Raw genomic sequence first — 18,462 nt, forward strand, 5'->3', positions numbered from 1 at the left:
TGTGAATGCAAAACAAAAGTTCTTGATGGAATTTAAAGTGTTAACCCAGTGAACATAGGAATGATACATTCAGCCTTATTGCTGATATGGAGAAAGTTTGAGTGATCTGGATAGGAGATCAAAGCAGCCACAGCCTTGCCTTAAGTCAAATCCTAATCCAGAACAAGGTCCTAACTCTCTTCAATTCTTTGAAGGCTGAGAGGTGACGAAGATGCAGAAGAAAAGTTTGAAGCCAGCAAAAGTTGGTTCATTAGGTTTGAGAAGCCATCTCCATAACATCAAAGTGCATGGCGAAGCAGCAAGTGATGAAGTAGAAGCTGCAGCAAGTTATCCAGAAGATCTAGCTAAGATAATTTATGAAGGTGTCTACACTAAACAAATTTTCAATGTAGATGAAACAGCCTTTTATTGGAAGAAGGTGTCACCTAGGACTTTCAATGCTGGGCTGCAAAAGAGAGGCTGACTCTCTTGTTAAGGGCTACTGTAGCTGGTGACTTTAAGTTAAAGCCACTGCTCATTTACCATTCTGAAAACTCTAGGACCCTTAAGAATTATGGTAAATTTACTCTGTGTATACTCTCTAAGTGGAGCAACAAAGCCTGGATGACAGCACATCTGTTTACAACAGGGCTTACTGAATCTTTTAAATCCACTCTTGAGATTACTGGTCAGAAAAAAGACTCCTTTCAAAATAGGACTTATAAATAATGCACTTGGTTGCCCAAGAGCTCTGATGGAGATGTACAATCAGATGAATGTTGTTTTCATGTCTACTAACACAAAATTCATTTGGCAGCTCATGGATCAAGGAGTAATTTTGACTTTAAAGTCTTATTATTGAAGAAATACATTTCACAGGGCTGTAGCTTCCACAGACAGTGATTCCTCTGATGGATCTGGGCACAAAGTCAATGGAATATCTTCTGGAAAAGATTTGCTATTCTAGATGGCTCTGAGAACAGTTGTGACTAATGGAAAGAGGTCAAAATGTCAACATTACTGGGAGCTTGGAAGAAGTTGATTTCAACTCTAAAGGATGACTTTCAGGGGTTCCAGACTTCAGTGGAGGAAGTAACTGCAAATGTGATGGAAATATCAAAAGAAATAGAAATGGAGCCTGAAGATGTAACCAAATTGTTGCAATCTCATGATAGAACTTTAAAGGAAGAGGAGTTGCTTCTGATGAATAAGAGGTTGCTTCTGATGGAGGAGCAAAGAAAGTAATTCCTTCAGGTGGAAACTACTCTTGGTGAAGATGCTGTGAACATTGTTGAAGTGACAACAAAGACTTTATAATATTCCACAAACTTGGTAAAGCAGCAGCAGGGTTTGAGAGGTTTGACTCCAATCTGGAAAGAAGTTCTGCTGTGGGTAAAATGCTATCAAACAGCATTCTTGTTACAGAGAAATTGATGTCCATTAAAGGAAGAGTCCATTGGGGCGCCTGGGTGGCTCAGTGAGTTGAGCGTCCAACTTCGGCTCAGGTCATGATCTCACGGTTGTGGGTTCGAGCCCTGCATCGGGCTCTGTGCTGACAGCCAGCTCAGAGCCTGGAACCTGTTTTGGATTCTGTGTCTCACTCTGTCTCTGACCCTCTCCTGCTCACGCAGTCTCTCTCTCTCTCTCTCTCTCTCTCTCTCTCTCTCTCAGAAATAAATAAAACATTAAAAAAAAAAAAGAAAGGAAGAGTCCATTGATATGGCAAACTTCATTGTTGTCTTATTTTAAGAAATTGCCATAGCTACCTCAGCCTTCAGCAATCAGTCAACACCCACCAACATGGAGGCAAGACCCTTCATCTGCAAAAAGAATATGACTTGCTGAAAGTTGAGATAATTAGCATGTTTTAGCAATAAGGTACTTTTTATTTAAGGTATGTACATTATTTTGAAACACATAATGTTCTTGAACACTTAATAGACTATGGTATAATGTAAACATAACTTTTGTATGCAGTGGGAAACCAAAAAATTCATTTGACTCACTTTATAGCAATAGTCACTTTATTGTGGTGGCCTGGACCTGAACCCCCAATGTCTTCTTTTTGGGAGTAGGAATTCTTAACAACCTGAAAGTGATTCCAATTAAGGTAGTTGAAATACTGTATTTTAGAAAGACTGGACAAACATATACAAAAAGGGTAGTGATTATAAAAAAAGAATATATAGTCCCGTTTACAAAATATAGTTTATAGCCCTTGCCTTTAAATGATTCATTTATTAATGATAATTTGCTTTATTCTAGTGGTCTGGAACCCAATCCACAATATTTCTTTGGTTTGCCATAGTTTTCTTCTTTAGAAGCTCAATATTTTTAGTAGTTTTTGTATCTCTAAACATTCTCATTTTTTGCTTTACATATTTGAACATATGAATATGGTTACAACTAGTGTCTTATTATCCTTTTTTGCTTTTGTTCTCAATCTTTTAAATGGGCTGCAAGTAAACGTATTCAGCCTTTCCTACACTTTGTATCATTTGTATTATTCGTATGGATTATTCCTCCATTATGCTGTGTTTTTCTTCTTACATACCTGATAATTAAAAAAAATTTTTTTTGTATTTATTTTTGAGAGAGACGGAGCAGGGGAGGGGCAGAGAGAGGGAGACAGAGAATCCCAAGCAGGCTCTGCACTGCCAGCTCAGAGCCCGATGCAGGGCTTGAACTTACAACTTGAGAGATCATGGCCTGAACTGAAAACAGGAGTCAGATGCTAAAGTGACTGAGCCACCCACACCACCCTATATCTGGTAATTTAAATTTTTTTTGTAAAATATTTCAATTTCAGCTTGTTGAGTACTAGATATTTTCATATTCCTTTAAGTATTCTTTTTTTTTTTTTAAATTGAAAATGTTTATTTTTGAGAGAGAGCTCATGAGCAGGGTAGGGGCAGAGAGAGAGGGAGACACAGGATCTGAAGCAGGCTCTGCGCTGACAGCAGAGATCCCAGTGTGGGGCTCAAACTCATAAACTGTGAGATCATGACCTGAGCTGAAGTCAGATGCCTAATGACTGAGCCACCCAGGTGCCCCATCATAGTCCTGTAAATATTCTTGAATTTTGTTCTTGGACAAAGTTACTTTGAAACTGGCTGATCCTTTTGTGATTTTTTGAAAAATATTAATTTATTTTTAAATTTATCCAAGTTAGTTATCTTACAGTGCAGCAATTTCAGGAGTTGATTCCTCAATGCCCCTCACCCATTTAGCCCATTCCCCCCCCCAAAATCCTCCAGTCACCCTCTGTTTGTTCTCTGCATTCAAGAGTCTCATGTTTTGTCCCCCTCCCTGTTTTTATATTCTTTTTGCCTCTCTTCCCTTATGTTCATCTGTTTTGTATCTTAATTTCATCAAATGACTGAAGTCCTATGATATTTATCTTTCTCTGACTAATTTCACTTAGCATAATACCCTCCAATTCCATCCATGTAGTTGTAAATGGCAAGATTTTATTCTTTTTGATAGCTAATACTCCATTGTATGTATGTGTGTATGTATATATATATATCATATATATATATATACATACACACACACACCACATCTTTATCCATTCATCTGTTGATGGACATTTGGGCTCTTTCCATACTTTGGCTATTGTTGATAGTGCTGCTATAAGCATTGGGGTGCATGTGCCCCTTTGAAACAGCACTCTTGTATCCCTTAGATAGATACCTAGTAGAGCAATTGCTGGGGGTAGTAGGGTAGTTCTATTTTTAATTTTTTGAGGAACCTCCATACTGTTTTCCAGAGTAGCTGCACCAGTTTGCATTTCCACCAGCAGTGCAAAAGAGATCCTCTTTCTCTGCATCCTCGCCAACATCTGTCATTGCCTGAGTTGTTATTGTTAGCCATTCTGAGAGGTGTGAGGTGGTATCTCATCATGGTTTTGATTTGTATTTCCCTGATGAGTGATGTTGAGCATTTTTTCATGTGTCTGTTGGCCATCTGAACGTCTTCTTTGGAGTAGTGTCTATTCATGTCTTTTGTCCATTCCTTCACTGGATTATTTGTTTTTTGGGTGTTGATTTTGATAAGTTCTTTATAGATTTTGGATACCAACCCTTTATCTGATATATTATTTGCAAATATCTTCTCCCATTCCATCGGTTGCCTTTTAGTTTTGCTGATTGTTTCCTTCGCTGGGCAGAAGCATTTTATTTTGATGAGGTCCCAATAGTTCATTTTTGCTTTTGTTTCCCTTGCCTCCGGAGATGTGTTGAGTAAGAAGTTGCTGTGACCGAGGTCAAAGAGGTTTTTGCCTGCTTCCTCCTCTAGGATTTTGATGGCTTCCTGTCTTAGATTTAGGTCTTTCATCCATTTTGAGTTTATTTTTGTGTATTGTGTAGAAAGTGATCCAGGTTCATTCTTCTGCATGTTGCTGTCCAGTTTCCCCAGCACCATTTGCTGAAGAGACTGTCTTTATTACATTGAATATTCTTTCCTGCTTTATCAAAGATTAGGTGCCATATGTTTGTGGGTCCATTTCTGGGCTCTCTATTCTGTTCCATTTATCTGAGTGTCTGTTTTTGTGCCAGTACCATACTGTCTTGGTGATTATAGCTTTGTAATGCAGCTTGAAGTCTGGGATTGTGATGCCTCCAGCTTTGGTTTTCTTTTTAAAGATTGCTTTGGCTATTTGGAGTTCCATACAAATTTAGGATTGTTTGTGGTTCCATACAAATTTAGGATTGTTTGTTCTAGCTCTCTGGTGTTATTTTGATAAGGATTGCATTGAATATGTAGATTGCTTTGGGTAGTATCGACATTTTAACAATGTTTGTTCTTCCAATCCATGAGCATGTAATATTTTTCCTTCATGTGTGTATGTGTCTTCTTCAATTTCTTTCATAAGCTTTCTATAGTTTTCAGTGTATAGGGTTTTCACCTCTTTGGTTAGATTTATTCCTATGTCTTTTATGGTTTTTGGTGCAATTGTAAATGAATCAATTCTTTGATTTCTCTTTCTGTTGCTTCATTATTGGTGTATAGGCATGCAACTGATTTCTGTGCACTGATTTTATATCCTGCTACTTTGCTGAATTCATGAATCAGTTTTAGCAGTTTTTTTGGTGGAATCTTTGAGTTTTCCATATAGAGTATCTTGTCATTTGCAAAGAGTGAAAGACTTTCTCCTGGCATATGTGGATGCCTTTTATATCTTTGTGTTGTCTGATTGCTGAGGCTAAGACTTCCAATACCATGTTGAATAACAGTGGTGAGAGTGGATATCCCTGCCTTGTTCTTACCCTTAAGGACAAAGCTCTGAGTTTTTCCCCATTGAGGATGATATTAGCAGTGGGTCTTTCATATATGGCTTTTATGATCTTGAGGTATGATCCTTCTATCCCTACTTGAGGGTTGTTATCAAGAAAGGATGCTGTATTTTGTCAAATGCTTTCTCTACATCTGTTGAGAGGGTCATGTGGTTCTTGTCCTTTCTTTTATTGATGTGATGTATCTCATTGATTGTTGTGCAGATACTGAACCATCCCTGCATCCCAGGTATGAATCCAACTTGGTTGTGGTGAATAACTCTTTTATCTGTTGTTCGATCTGGTTGGCTAGTATCTTGCTGCAGATATTTGCATCCGTGTTCATCAGGGAAGTTGGGCTATAGTTCTCTTTTTTTTAGTGGGGTCCTTATGTGGTTTTGGAATCAAGGTAATGTTGGCTTCTTAAAAAGAGTTTGGAAGCTTTTCTTCCATTTCTATGTTTTGGAACAGCTTCAAGAGAATAGGTGTTAACTCTTCCTTAAATGTTTGATAGAATTCCCCTGGAAAGCCATCTGGCCCTAGACTCTTGTTTTTTGGGAGATTTTTGATTACTAATTTGATTTCTTTACTGGTTATGGGTCTGTTTAAATTTCCTCCTTCTTCCTGTTTCAGTTTTGGTAGTTTGTATGTTTCTTGAAATTTGTTCATTTTTTCCAGATTTCCCATTTTATTGATGTATAGTTGCTCGTAATATTCTCTTATTATTGTTTGTATTTTGTATTTCTGTTGTGTTGGTTGTGATCTCTTCTCTTTCATTTTTGATCTTATTTATTTGGGTCCTTTCCTTTTCTTTTTGATCAAACTGGCTAGGGGTTTATCAATTTTGTTAATTGTTTCAAAGGACCAGCTTCTGGTTTCACTGATCTGTTCTACTGATTTTTTTTTTTGGTTTCCATAGCATTGATTTATGCTCTAATCTTTATTATTTCCTGTTGTCTGCTGGTTTTGGGTTTTATTTGCTGTTATTTTTCCAGCTCTTTAAAGTGTAAGGTTAGGTTGTGTTTCTGAGACCTTTCTTCCTTCTTTAGGAAGGCCTGGATTGATATATACTTTCCTTTTATGACTGCCTTTGCTGCATCCCAGAGGTTTTGGGCTGTGGTATTATCATTTTCATTGGCTTCTATGTACTTTTTAATTTCCTATTTTACTTCTTGGTTAGCCCATTCATTCTTTAGTAGGGTGTTCTTTAGTCTCCAAGTATTTGTTATCTTTCCACATTTTTCTTGTGGTTGATTTTGTGTTTTATAGTATTGTGGTCTGAAAACATACATGGTATGATCTCAGTCTTTTTGTACTTGCTGAGTGCTGAAATCTTTCCCAGTATGTGGTCTATTCTGGAGATCGTTCCATGTGCACTAGAGAAGTATTTGTATTCTGCTGTTCTACGGTGAAATGTTTTGAATATATCTCTTAAGTCCATCTGGTCCAGTGTATCATTCAAAGCCATTGTTTCCTTGTTGATTTTCTGTGTAGATGTCCATTGTTCTAAGTGGGGTGTTGAAGTCCCCTACTATTACGGTATTATTATCAATGAGTTCTTTACATTTGTGATTAATTGGTTTATGTATTTGGATGCTTCATATTTGGAGCATAAATGTTTACAATTGTTACATCTTCTTGATGGATACATCCCTTAATTATGATATAATGCTCTTCTTCATCTCTTGTTACAGGATCTATATTAAATTTTAGGTTGTTTGATATAAGTATGGCTACTCCGGCTTTCTTTTGCCACATATTAGTATGAGAGATGGTTCTCCATCCCCTTGCTTTCAGTCTGAAGGTGTCTTTAGGTCTAAAGGGTCTTTTGTAAACAGCATATAGATGGATCCTGTTTCCTTATCCATTCTGTTATCCTAGGTCTTTTGATTGGAGCATTTAGTCCATTGATGTTTAGAGTGAGTACTGAAAGATATGAATTTATTGCCTTTATGTTGCCTGTATAGTTGGAGTTTCTGGTGGTGTTCTCTGGTCCTTTCTAGTCTTTGGTGCTTTTGGTCTTTTTTTTTTTTTTTTTTTTTTTTTGGTCTTTTCTCCCCTCAGAGATTCCCCTTTAAAATTTCTTACAGGGCTGGTTAAGTGGTCCCAAACTCCTTTAATTTTTTGTTTGGGAAATTTTTTATCTCTACTATTTTGAATGGAAGCCTTGCTGGATAAAGAATTCTTGGCTGCATATTTTTCCGATTCAGCACATTGATTATATCCTGCCATTCCTTTCTGGCCTGCCAAGTTTCTGTGGCTAGGTCTGCTGCAAACCTGATCAGTCTTCCCTTGTAGGTTAAGGACTTTTTTTTCCCTTGCTGCTTTCATGATTCTTTCCTTGCCCGAGTATTTTGTGAATTTGACTATGATATGCCTTGTTGATGGTTGGTTTTTGTTGAATCTAATGGGAGTCCCCTGTCCTTCCTGGATTTGGATGTCTGTGTCTTTCCCCAGGTTAGGAAAGTTTTCTGCTATGGTTTACTCTCAAACCTTCTACCCCTTTTTCTCTGTCTTCGTCTTCTGGGAACCCTATGATTCTGATATTGTTCCTTTTCAGTGAGTTCTCTAATTCTTAAATCATGCTCCTTTGACTTAGTTTCCCTCTTTTTTTCTGCTTCATTATTCTCCACAAGTTTGTCCTCTATATCACTGATTCACTGTTCTGCCTCATCCATCCTTGCCGCTGTGGCATCTATTTGAGATTTCAGCTCAGTTATAGCAAATTTTTTATTTTATCCTGAGTAGCTTTTACTTCTTTTATCTCTGCAGAAAGGGATCCTAGTCTAGTTTCAACCCCAGCTAGTATTCTCAGTATTGTGTCTAAATTCCGATTCAGACATCGTGCTTTTATCTGTGTTGATTAAGTACCTGCCTGTCATTTCTTCCTCTTCTATTTTTGGGGTGAATTCCTTTATTTCATCATTTTGAAGGAAGAAAAGGAATTAATAAGATAAAAACAATTAAAATTAAAAAATTAAAAACAACATAAAAAAAATCAAATAAAGAATGCTAGACCCTAGGTGTGGTCTGGTTGTTGAAAGGAACTTGATAGATAAGAGATAAAGGGAATAAGAATAGAAAAAAAAAAAAGAAAAAGAAAAAAAAAAGATACCATTTGAAAATTTGAAAAAATGAATTCACTAAAATAATAAAATGAAGTGATAGAAGTAAAATAGATTTTTAAAAATTTACAAAAATTAAAAAGTAGAAAAAATTAAAAATATTTTTAATAAAAATCAAGAATAAAAATGAATTTTTTCTCTTTTTGTATTCAAAAATAAGAGGAAACAAAAAGGAAAAATATTTAATAGATGGACCATGAAATACAATTGAATTTACATGAGTTTCACCTAGAAGTCAAACTATGCAGCACTTTATATTCTGTAAACTAAGCAGGTGGCAGAGACTTGTGGTGTTCCTGATGAGTGAGGTTGGCCCAGTTGGGGGGGGTTTAGTGTAATGGTTCCAGTATATGGCACTGCCTAGCTTAGTGGGGTTGATTGTTGTGGCACATGTAGGCATGTATTCATGTGCATGGAAGAGGAATAATGATGTTACCAGCTACCCAGTCTCTAGAGTCAGAATTCTGTGCTCTCCCCGACCTGCAGTCGAGCACCCCTCCTTTTTCTCCAGCTTCTGTCCACCCCCCACTTTTACATTTCATGACGAAGCCATCAGGTTGCCAGGTGGCACCTCCCTCCTTAGTTTTATCCCAGGTGTGGCTGTGTTTCCCAACCCCTGACTTCTGAGGGACTATAACTTTGACCTATTCTGACCCTCCGGGGGAGGGTCTCACTGAATACTGTGACCAGGTGCCAACTGCCCCCAGGAACATTTGTGGGACTGTACTGCTGCCCATGGCCAGAGACTATGGGTAGGTGCCAGCCTGCCCCAGAAAAAGTTCATGTGATTGTGTATTAGCAGTGTTTTCAGACTTTATGGAAAATCACAACACAAATCTGGTACCAGGCTTCCCCCTAAACATTCTTGTTCCAACACTAGTGAATGTGGTGAATGTGGTTGTTCTCCAGAGTTTGCAGGGACTGTTGGACATGGGGTGGCTGTACAGCCTCTGCCAAATGTCCTCCCAGCAGGGGAACCACCTCTCCCCATGTGGCCCGAGGACCCCTTGGACCTCACTCTCTGATCCTCGGGTTTCGCCCTTCCCTCCAGAGCACCACTAGATATCAAGCTGTGGAGTTTCAGACTCTGCACTCCCCCTGTTTATAGTCTTAATGGAATTTAAACCCCCTCCTTTCTCCTTTCTTTTTTTATTCAGTCCCTTAGATATTTTTTCTTTTCCCTCCACCTCCTTTCATACTCTTCCCCTGTTGCCATCCTCTCTCTGCAAGCAAAAACAGCTTCCTACCTTCTGTGGCTTCTCTCTCCCCCAGTTTACTTCTCCATGCCCCACACTTGCTGAATTCTCTGGCTCAGATTGTGCAGATTGTTGTGTTAATCCCCAAGTCAGTTTTCTAGGTGTGCAGGATGGTTTAGTGTTGATCTGGCTGTATTTCAGGGATGAGAGATGCAAAAAATCTTCCATGCTGTTCTGCCATCTTGGCCTCCCTGTGATTTTCTAAAAGAAAGGTTTTGAAGCTTGCTTTAAGCTTTTTTAGTTAGAACCAGAGCAGTCTTTAGAGCTTTTTTCCTCACCACTAGTGAGGCAATACTCTTTTGAATACTCTACCTGATGCCTTGTAAATTAGGAGATTTTCCATTCTGGCTGATAAGAGCACTGTTCCCAGCCCTGTCTGGGCTTTGTGTATTGTTCCTTATGATCATTTCACATCTATTTCTTTCCCCGATCTTGGGTAGACTTGACTAGACCCTTCTGCAGCTTTTAAGAACTCTCTGTGTAATCTCCTCTTTAGTATCCTTCCTGGCAAATTCTAGCTGCTTTGACCTTTCCAGACAGACTTCCAGCCCCATCTTCCCAAGTCAACTTGGGTCTGAATGAGTGTCTTTCCTTGTGCTGCTATCTGGAAACTTTCTCAAGGTAGTAAGCTGGAGCAATCATTTTGTTTCTCCTTTTTTAGGGACTATTGTTCTTCTTTACTTGACATCCATCCAGGGTCTGAAAACCCTTTTAATAAAATATACATTTGTAAAAAAGTAATTTCTGATGAAAAATGAAATCTGACTTTTGACACTCCATCTTGTCCAGAAGTGGAACTTCGATTTTAATTTTATAATTATTGAAGTTATATTTTCACAGAACTGTGTTTATATGTTCATTTAACTGTTACTTTTTTCTTTACAATTTAAGTAGTATATTAGAAGTTAAAAGGTATGCTTATTTTAAAAGTAGATCACTAGAAAAACAACATTAAACATGATTTAAACTTGGTTTGCTTTATAGATTAGAAATTCTGCTTTCTTTTAGAAACATTCATGTTATCAAATTCACCCTCGATTTTTTCAAATTCATCTTAATACTTATATTTTTTAGAGAGAGATAGAGAGTGAGTAGAGAAGGACAGAGGAAGAGACAGAATCTTAAGCAGTCTCCATGCTCAGCTGGAGCCCAACCTGGGGCTCGATCCAACAACCCTGGGGTCATGACTTGAGCTGAAATCAAGAGTTGGATGCTCAGATGACTGAGCCACTCAGGCGCCCCTTGTTTTAATACATTTTTAAGAATGTGGGTTTTTTTTTTTATGTGTATTGTTTGGTTATTTGATTGTAAGTGAATTTGTGGGGTGTTTTTTTTCTTTCCACAATTAAGAAACAGCACTTCAAAGGTATACTCACGGTCTTATTTTTACATTGTATTATAAAATTAGTGTAAGCTTTAAAAATACTGATTTCAATCCATAAGTTCAAATATTCAAAGCAAAATAAGAATTTCATTATTTAGATGTTTTAATATTAATGACCTTTTGATATACTTCATCAAATTTTTCTTACAGATCAGGGAACTGATTTTGGATGGCTCTTCAGAGTTAATCCAAGAAGGTCTCAAGAGTGGCTTTCTTCATCCACTTTCTGAAAAATGGAAAAAGTGTAGTGAGTCCATTACTTTACCACTTGATACCTGCAATTTGTCAGAATTATGTGCAATGGCAAAGCATTTGCCTTCTCTGAATGAAATGGAACTTCAGGCATTACAATTGATGGAAGAGGATATGTCTGTTACAGAACAGGATTTATTTTCACGGATTGTTGAAAACAACTCTAGCTTTACAAAAATTATTACTTTAATGGGACAGAAATACCTGGTGCCACCAAAAAGCAGTTTTCTTTTGTCTGACATTTCTTGCATGCATCCACTTCTGAACTGTAAGTAATTATTATGTAATTAGAAAAATAAATTTTTCTGTGGCCTCAAAAGTTAAGAGCTAGTCAATGCTGAATGAGGGTCAACATTTTATGAGAATAGGGTAAACACTTAATTTTCTCTGTCTGATTTTTCTTTTAAAATTCTAAAAGTGCTGACTTTGAATTAAAAAAATTTTTAAAAATATGAATTATGAACAAAGGGTCAAAAAGTAATTAGTCCCCATGAGAGCAAATACAGTTGCTGCTCTGTAGTTAGGAATTCAGGTTACAATTGGTTTTCGCCAAACAACTTTATGTAAGATTTTTAAAAAATTAAAAAAAAACTTTTTTTGAGAGAGACGCAGAGTGTGAGTGGGGGAGGGGCAGAGAGAGAGGGAGACACAGAATCAGAAGCAGGTTTTAGGCTCTGAGCTGTCAGCACAGAGACTGACGTGGGGCTGGAACCTACAGACCATGATATCATGACCTGAGCCAAAGTCAGATGGTTAACCAACTGAGCCACCCAGGTGCTCCTAAACAACTTTATTTAACTTTTCTTTGTAGCAAAGTAGAAATACTTCAGATATGAATATTTACACCCTAATCTTCTAGGTTACATATTAAGCTAATGTTCAAGTTTATCGTCTAAAATTTCTTGAAATATTTTCCTGTATAATGTTAACACAATTTAAAGATTGAAGTCCACAGCTGAATTTGAATTTAGATTCTGAAGCTTAACTGTTAGTCCCTGGGTCAATAAAAAGAGCCTTGGTTTCCTAGTTTATAAAATGGATATGATAAAAACCTACTTTTGGAGGCTATTTTGAGGTTTAAGTGAATTAATCTGCATCAATTGCTTATGTCAGGGTTTTATATATATATAATATTTAATAAACTATAACTATTCTAAGAGATAGGATAGGAAAGAAGTATATAAATATGCTATTTATTCTTATTTGGACATTTAATAGCAAAATTGTATGATATTAGATGACATAGTTCATTAAAGAAAAGCTTCTTTTAATTGCTCTGAAGCCATGTTATACATGATTGGTTATTCATGTCATAAATTCTTCAGGGTAGATAACAGAATAATAAATTAATGGGAAAATTATGCTATGTTTGAATGTTTTCCATTCTTTTTTATCTTTGTCACTCTAATAGTTTAAAAACCATTACTTCCTCATTTTAATTTGCACTGTTTTGATTATGTGTGAAATTCTAAATTTACCAAAATGTACCCAATATTTATAAAAGCAGAAAGGGACAGCTGTTCTTTAATATAAAATTCCAATTAATAAATATGGGTGGATTGATAGAACTAGAAAGTTTCTATTAGGCAAACACCATAGTAATTGGACGTCAAAATAGTAGGTGAAGAGATGAGACACGGGATATTTGCATAGTCTTAAAGTATCTCCTTACATGATACTTACTAATTACAAAAGGAGAACTGGAGAAACCTGGTAGGCAGCACTTTAACGAAGTGATTAAAATTAGTATCACCAGTAATGAGACATTTTGTCATCTGTTATTTCCTAATTACTGAACCCAAATTAGGAGACATTCTGTAAAATAAATGGCCAGTAGCCTTCAAACTGTCAGGGTTATAAATGACAAAAAAAGGCAGGAACTTTCCCAGATTGGAAGAGATTGAGGACACATGGGAAGTAGATGCAATGTGGGATTCTGGTTTGGATCCTGGGCCAAAAAAGAGGACACTTGTAGACATTGGGGAAATTTTATTATGGTCAGTATATCAGTTTTAAGTTATTTCAAAAGGAAGTTTAAAAAAAGTAAAGCAAAAAAACAAAAAAATCAACCCCATTTAGATTTGAAAGGACCATATTAACATGGCTGCAAAGATTTATAGAGCATTTACAGATGCTTGGTATCCAGCTAAGTGAGCTGTAGTTATTTTCAGGTAGTCTTTGAAAAAATAGCAATAAGTGAAATTATGTTAAAATCCCAGTGGTACTAAATTATGAAGGAAATTTAATTTTTTTAGGTTAAATTCTTCTATTTGAATAGAAGGATTTGTGGCATTCCATTATATTTGTGTCTATAGTAAATGCATTTTAGTTTTTGAAGTGATCACCTATTTTTTGAAATACTTTGTATGTTTGTTTTCAGGTAGGAAAACATATGATGTAATTGTGATAGATCCACCATGGCAGAACAAATCAGTTAAAAGGAGTAACAAGTAAGAATAAATAAATTATCTATTAGATATGTTTTCTAAAAGGTATTGTCTTTTGTACATTCTAGTAACATATAATAAAAAGCATTACTTTGAGATAAGGTTTGTCTGAAACTGCTAAAATATTTTCATTTAAATTTTTGTTTATTTTAAAAAATATTTATATACATATGTATGTATGTATTTATTTAGAGAGCATGCATGAACCTAGGAAGAGCAAAGGGAGAAAGAGAGAGAGAATCTTAAGCAGGCTTCAAGCCCACTGTGGTAGCTTGACTCAGGGCTTGAGCCAAAATCAAGTGTCAGTTGCTTAACCATCTGAGCCACCCAAGCACCCCTTTTCACTTAAATTTTTAATTTCCCTAACTAGGTAATTCTCTTGAATTAGAACTATGTATAGGTATAAGAGTGTCACAGGTGGTATACTTATTAATGACTGAGGTTACTGACTGAACCAGTTCAGGGATATTCTGTAACACCAAAGGGCAACATTTGTGCCTTCTTTGATATCAAATTTTTAAGTTTGGAAATATGTGCCAAAATATGGGGATACCTTGTTTTATGGTGCTTCACTTTATTGTGCTTTGCAGATATTGCCTTTTTTTTTTTTAAACTGAAGGTTTGTGACAACCCTGGATTCAGCAAGTCTTTGGCAACACTTTTCCCACAGTATTTGCTCACTTTGTGTCTCTCAAACTTCTTCATTATATTTGTTATGGTGATCTGTGATCAGTGATTAACTCACTGAAAATTCAGATGATGGTTACTTTTTTTTAGCAATAAAATATGTATTTTCTTTTTTTAGAAATACTGCTATTGCATACTTAGTTGACTATAGTGTAAACATAACTGTTACATGCACTGGGAAACCCCAAAGTTAATTTGACTCGCTTTATTAAAGTGATATTAACTTTGTTGTGGTGGTCTGGAACTGAACCTGCAGTATCTCTGAGGTATGCTTCTATAGTTTTCCTCAGTAGCTACTATGAATTTGTCTAGTCCATCTTTAACTTTTTAAAATTTGTCACCTTTTTTGTTTATGTCATCTCTCAGAGTAGTAAGTTTAGTTATGGAGAGGACACTTCCTTTTTTTTTTTTTTTAATGCTTATTTTTGAGACAGAGGGAGAGGGAGACAGAATCCAAAGCAGGTTCCAAGCTCTAAGCTGTCAGCACAGGTCCCCAGGAGGGGCTCCAACACACAGACCATGAAATCATGACCTGAGTCGAAGTTGAACGTGTAACTGACTGAGCCACCCAAGTGCCCCTCCTTTTTTTTTTTTTTTTTTTTTCATGTTTGTTTATGCGGTGTGGGTTGTGGAGGGCCAGAGAGACAGAGAGAAATAAAATCAGGCCCCATGGTGACAGCACAGAGCCCAATGCAGGGCCCCATCTCATGAACTATAAGTCATGAACCGAGCCAAAATCAAAAGTCAGCTTTATGGAGGTGCCACCCAGGCACCTCAAGGACATTTCGTTTAATAGCTTTTTCAAAATTTTAAATTTTCCTCTCTTATACTACTGAATATCTTCAGTTATATTTCCTTTGAATGTTCAACTCTAGACTTGAACACTTCCTATTACCTTAACTTCAACTTAATGTGAAATTTCTTTATCTCCACAATTTTCTCCAGGTTTCTTATGCTTTTTTGTTTATGAGTTAGGATATTTTTCTCTTAAAGTTGCAAGAATCATACAAAGTGTTCATGTATCCTCTATGTGTGTGTTTGCATATAGATATCTATACATAATTTTTTCTAAACCATATGAAAATAAATTATTTAAGAGAAAAAGTAAGTTACTCTGAAATATTTCATTCTGTATTTCCTGAAAACATAGAAATTCTCACATATAATTGTAATGCAATTGTCAAAATAGGTAATGAACATTGATATAGTACTGTTATTGATATAGCACTAGTGTCTCATCTATAGACCTCATTCAGGTTTTACCAGTTATCCCAGAAATTTTTAACAAAATCCTGAATCATGCCTTTTATTCATGTACATATCTCTTTACTGTCCTTTAATTTGGAAGTTCCTAAGTCTTTTCTCAGAAACTTTTCTCAGGTGTTTCAGGAATTGACTTTTTTTGTTTTGTTTTTTTCTTTTATGTTTATTTTTGAGAGAGACAGAGCATGATCAGGGGAGGGGCAGAGAGAGAGGAAGACGCACAATCTGAAGCAGGTTCCAGGCTCCAAGCTGTCAGAACAGAGCTTTATGCAGGACTGGAGCTCGTGAACTGTGAGACCATTACCTGAGATGAAGTTGGATGCTTAACCAAGTGAGCCGCCCAGGCATCCCGGAAATTGACACTTTTGAAAGCAGCAATAGGAAAGTAATGTAGCATCCCTTGATGAGTCTTGCCCAAATCAGTTATTACTAAGGCAGTTGCCAAATGGTGATTGTATCTGTGTGCGTTTATTTTTGGGCTATCCAGTTCCATTGATGTATGTGTGTTTCTTTGTATCAGTACCATACTATTCTGATTAGAATAGCTTTTTAATATACTTTGAAATCAGGGAGCACAATACTTCCTGCTTTGTTCTTCTTAAGATCACTTTTACTATGTAGGGTTTTTTGTGGTTCCATACAAATTTTAGGATTCTTTGTTCTAGTTCTGTTAAAAATGCCTTTGGTATTTTGATAAGGGTTGCATTAAATCTGTAGATTGCTTTCTGTAGTATGGACATCCTCACAATATTAATTTTTTGAGTCCATGAGCACAGTGAATATTTCCATTTCTTTGTGTTGTCTTCAGGTTTTTCATCAATGTCATACTTTTCAGTGTACAGGTCTTTCACTTCCTTGGTTAAATTTTTTTTCCTAGGTATTTTATTCTTTTTGTTGCAGTTGTAAATGGGATTGTTTCTTGATTTCTCTTTCTGCTAGCTCATTATTAGTGTATATGAATGCAAGAGATTATATTTCTGTATGTTCATTCGGTATCCTGTGATTTCCCTCAATTATTTTATTAGTTCTAATAGTTTTTTGGTGAATCCTTATGGTTTTCTATAGATGATATTATGTCATCTGCAAGTAGTGGCAGTTTTACTTATTCTTTTTCAATTTGGATGCCTTTAATTTTTTTTTCTTACTTAATTAGTGTGGCTAGGGTTTCTAATACTATGTTGAATAAGTGGTGAGAATGGGTATCCTTGTCTTGTTCCTGATCTCAGAGGAAATGCTTTCAGCTTGTCACCACTGATTATGATGTTAGCTGAGGGTCTATCATATTTGGACTTTATTATACTTGGTATTTTCTTTCTTTATCCACTTTTTTAGGGTTTTTATCATAAATGGATGTTGTATATGTCAAATGCTTTTTTGCATCTATTTAGGTGATCATATTTTAGCTTTAATTTTGTTGATGTTGTATAGTATATTGGTAAATGCCACCAGATTTTAATCCTTTTAATGTATTGTTGATTGTGGTTTACTAATATCTGTGTTTATTGGAAATATTGGCCTGTAATTTCCTTTTTTATTGGTATATTTGTCTGAGTATTGGGGTTCTGCTGGCTTTGCAAAATGGGTTTAGAAACATTTCTTCCTCTTCAAGTTTTTGGAATAATTTGAGAAGAATAGTTACTAACTCCTCTTTACATGTTTAGTACATTATCATATATGAAGCAATCTTGTTTTGGACTTTTGTTTTCTGGGAGTTTTTAAATTTCTGATTCAATTTAATTACTTGTAATTGGTATATTCAGATTTTCTATTTCTCTGTGATTCAGTCTAATAAGCTTCTGTGTTTTGAGGAACTTACCCATCTTCTTAGGTTATCCAGTTTGTTGGCATATAATTGTTTTTAGTACTCTTCTGTGATAAATAGTCTCCTGTGTATTTCTGTGGTTTCAGTTGTAACTTCCCTTTCATTTTTGATTTAATTCATGTGAGCCCTTTCTTTTTTTCTTGATGAGCCTGGCTAGGATTTTTCAATTTTAAGTTTTTAAAGAACCTGATTTTAGTTTTATTGATCTTTTCTATTTTTTCTTTTTTTTTTTTTAGTTTCTATTTCAGTTTTATCTCTGATTTTTTTGTAAAATTTCCACTCTAAACTTTATTATTTCCTTCCTTCTACTAACTTTAGGTTTTGTTCTTATTTTTTCTGGTTTAGATTATATTGTTTATTTGGGATTTTTCTTGTTTCTTTCTCTCTTCTTCCTCCTTCTTTTTGCTGCTACAAGATGCTTTATTGCTCCTTCTTTCTACATCTCATGTCGGTTGTTGCTCATGGCCTGGGACCAACCTAACAGTCACTACCCAGCAGGCTGACACACAGACTAAGCATCCACAACTTCCCTTCTTTTCTGGAAAGCAAGAACCCTCATTTATTCTCCCAAATGCCAGCTTCAAAAGGCCTGACACACAGCTATCACAGTGTCCATTTGGGAAAACAGTTTTTTCTCCCTGGCCTCAAATGAAACCTCTTTTCATTTTAGTGCATGTTTACTCCAAATTACAGAATATTCAGTTATCAATAAGTAATTTGGTTTCCTAATTATTAGACCTGTAAACTTAAAAATTCTTCCCTCACAAACACCAAGTACCCTACAGCTGGCCAAATCTAAGGGATTTTTCTTGTTTCTTAGATAGTTTTGTATCACTATAAACGCCCCTCTTAGAACTGCTTTTGCTGCAATTTTGGAAAGTTGTGTTTCCATTTCCTTTTTTTTTTTTTTCAATTTTAGAGAGTGCAAGTGGGGGAGAGGGGCAGAAGGAGAGAGAGACAATCTTAAGCAG

General features: G+C 36.0%; 1 protein-coding gene across 2 annotated transcripts in view; it reads left to right on the forward strand.

Moving 5' to 3' along the window:
• The window catches only part of METTL4 (methyltransferase like 4), a 42,917-nt gene that overhangs the window by 8,662 nt on the left and 15,793 nt on the right, over positions 1-18,462 (forward strand). For both annotated transcript variants that reach the window (XM_039243197.1, XM_039243198.1), the window contains exons 3-4: positions 11,171-11,540; positions 13,653-13,722. In XM_039243197.1, the coding sequence (XP_039099128.1) occupies positions 11,171-11,540; positions 13,653-13,722 (440 nt within the window). The remainder of the gene's footprint in view (positions 1-11,170; positions 11,541-13,652; positions 13,723-18,462) is intronic.

This window comes from Hyaena hyaena, unplaced genomic scaffold, assembly GCF_003009895.1.
Source record: "Hyaena hyaena isolate Hyena2069 unplaced genomic scaffold, ASM300989v1 scaffold_222, whole genome shotgun sequence".
NCBI classification, from domain to species: Eukaryota; Metazoa; Chordata; class Mammalia; order Carnivora; family Hyaenidae; genus Hyaena; species Hyaena hyaena.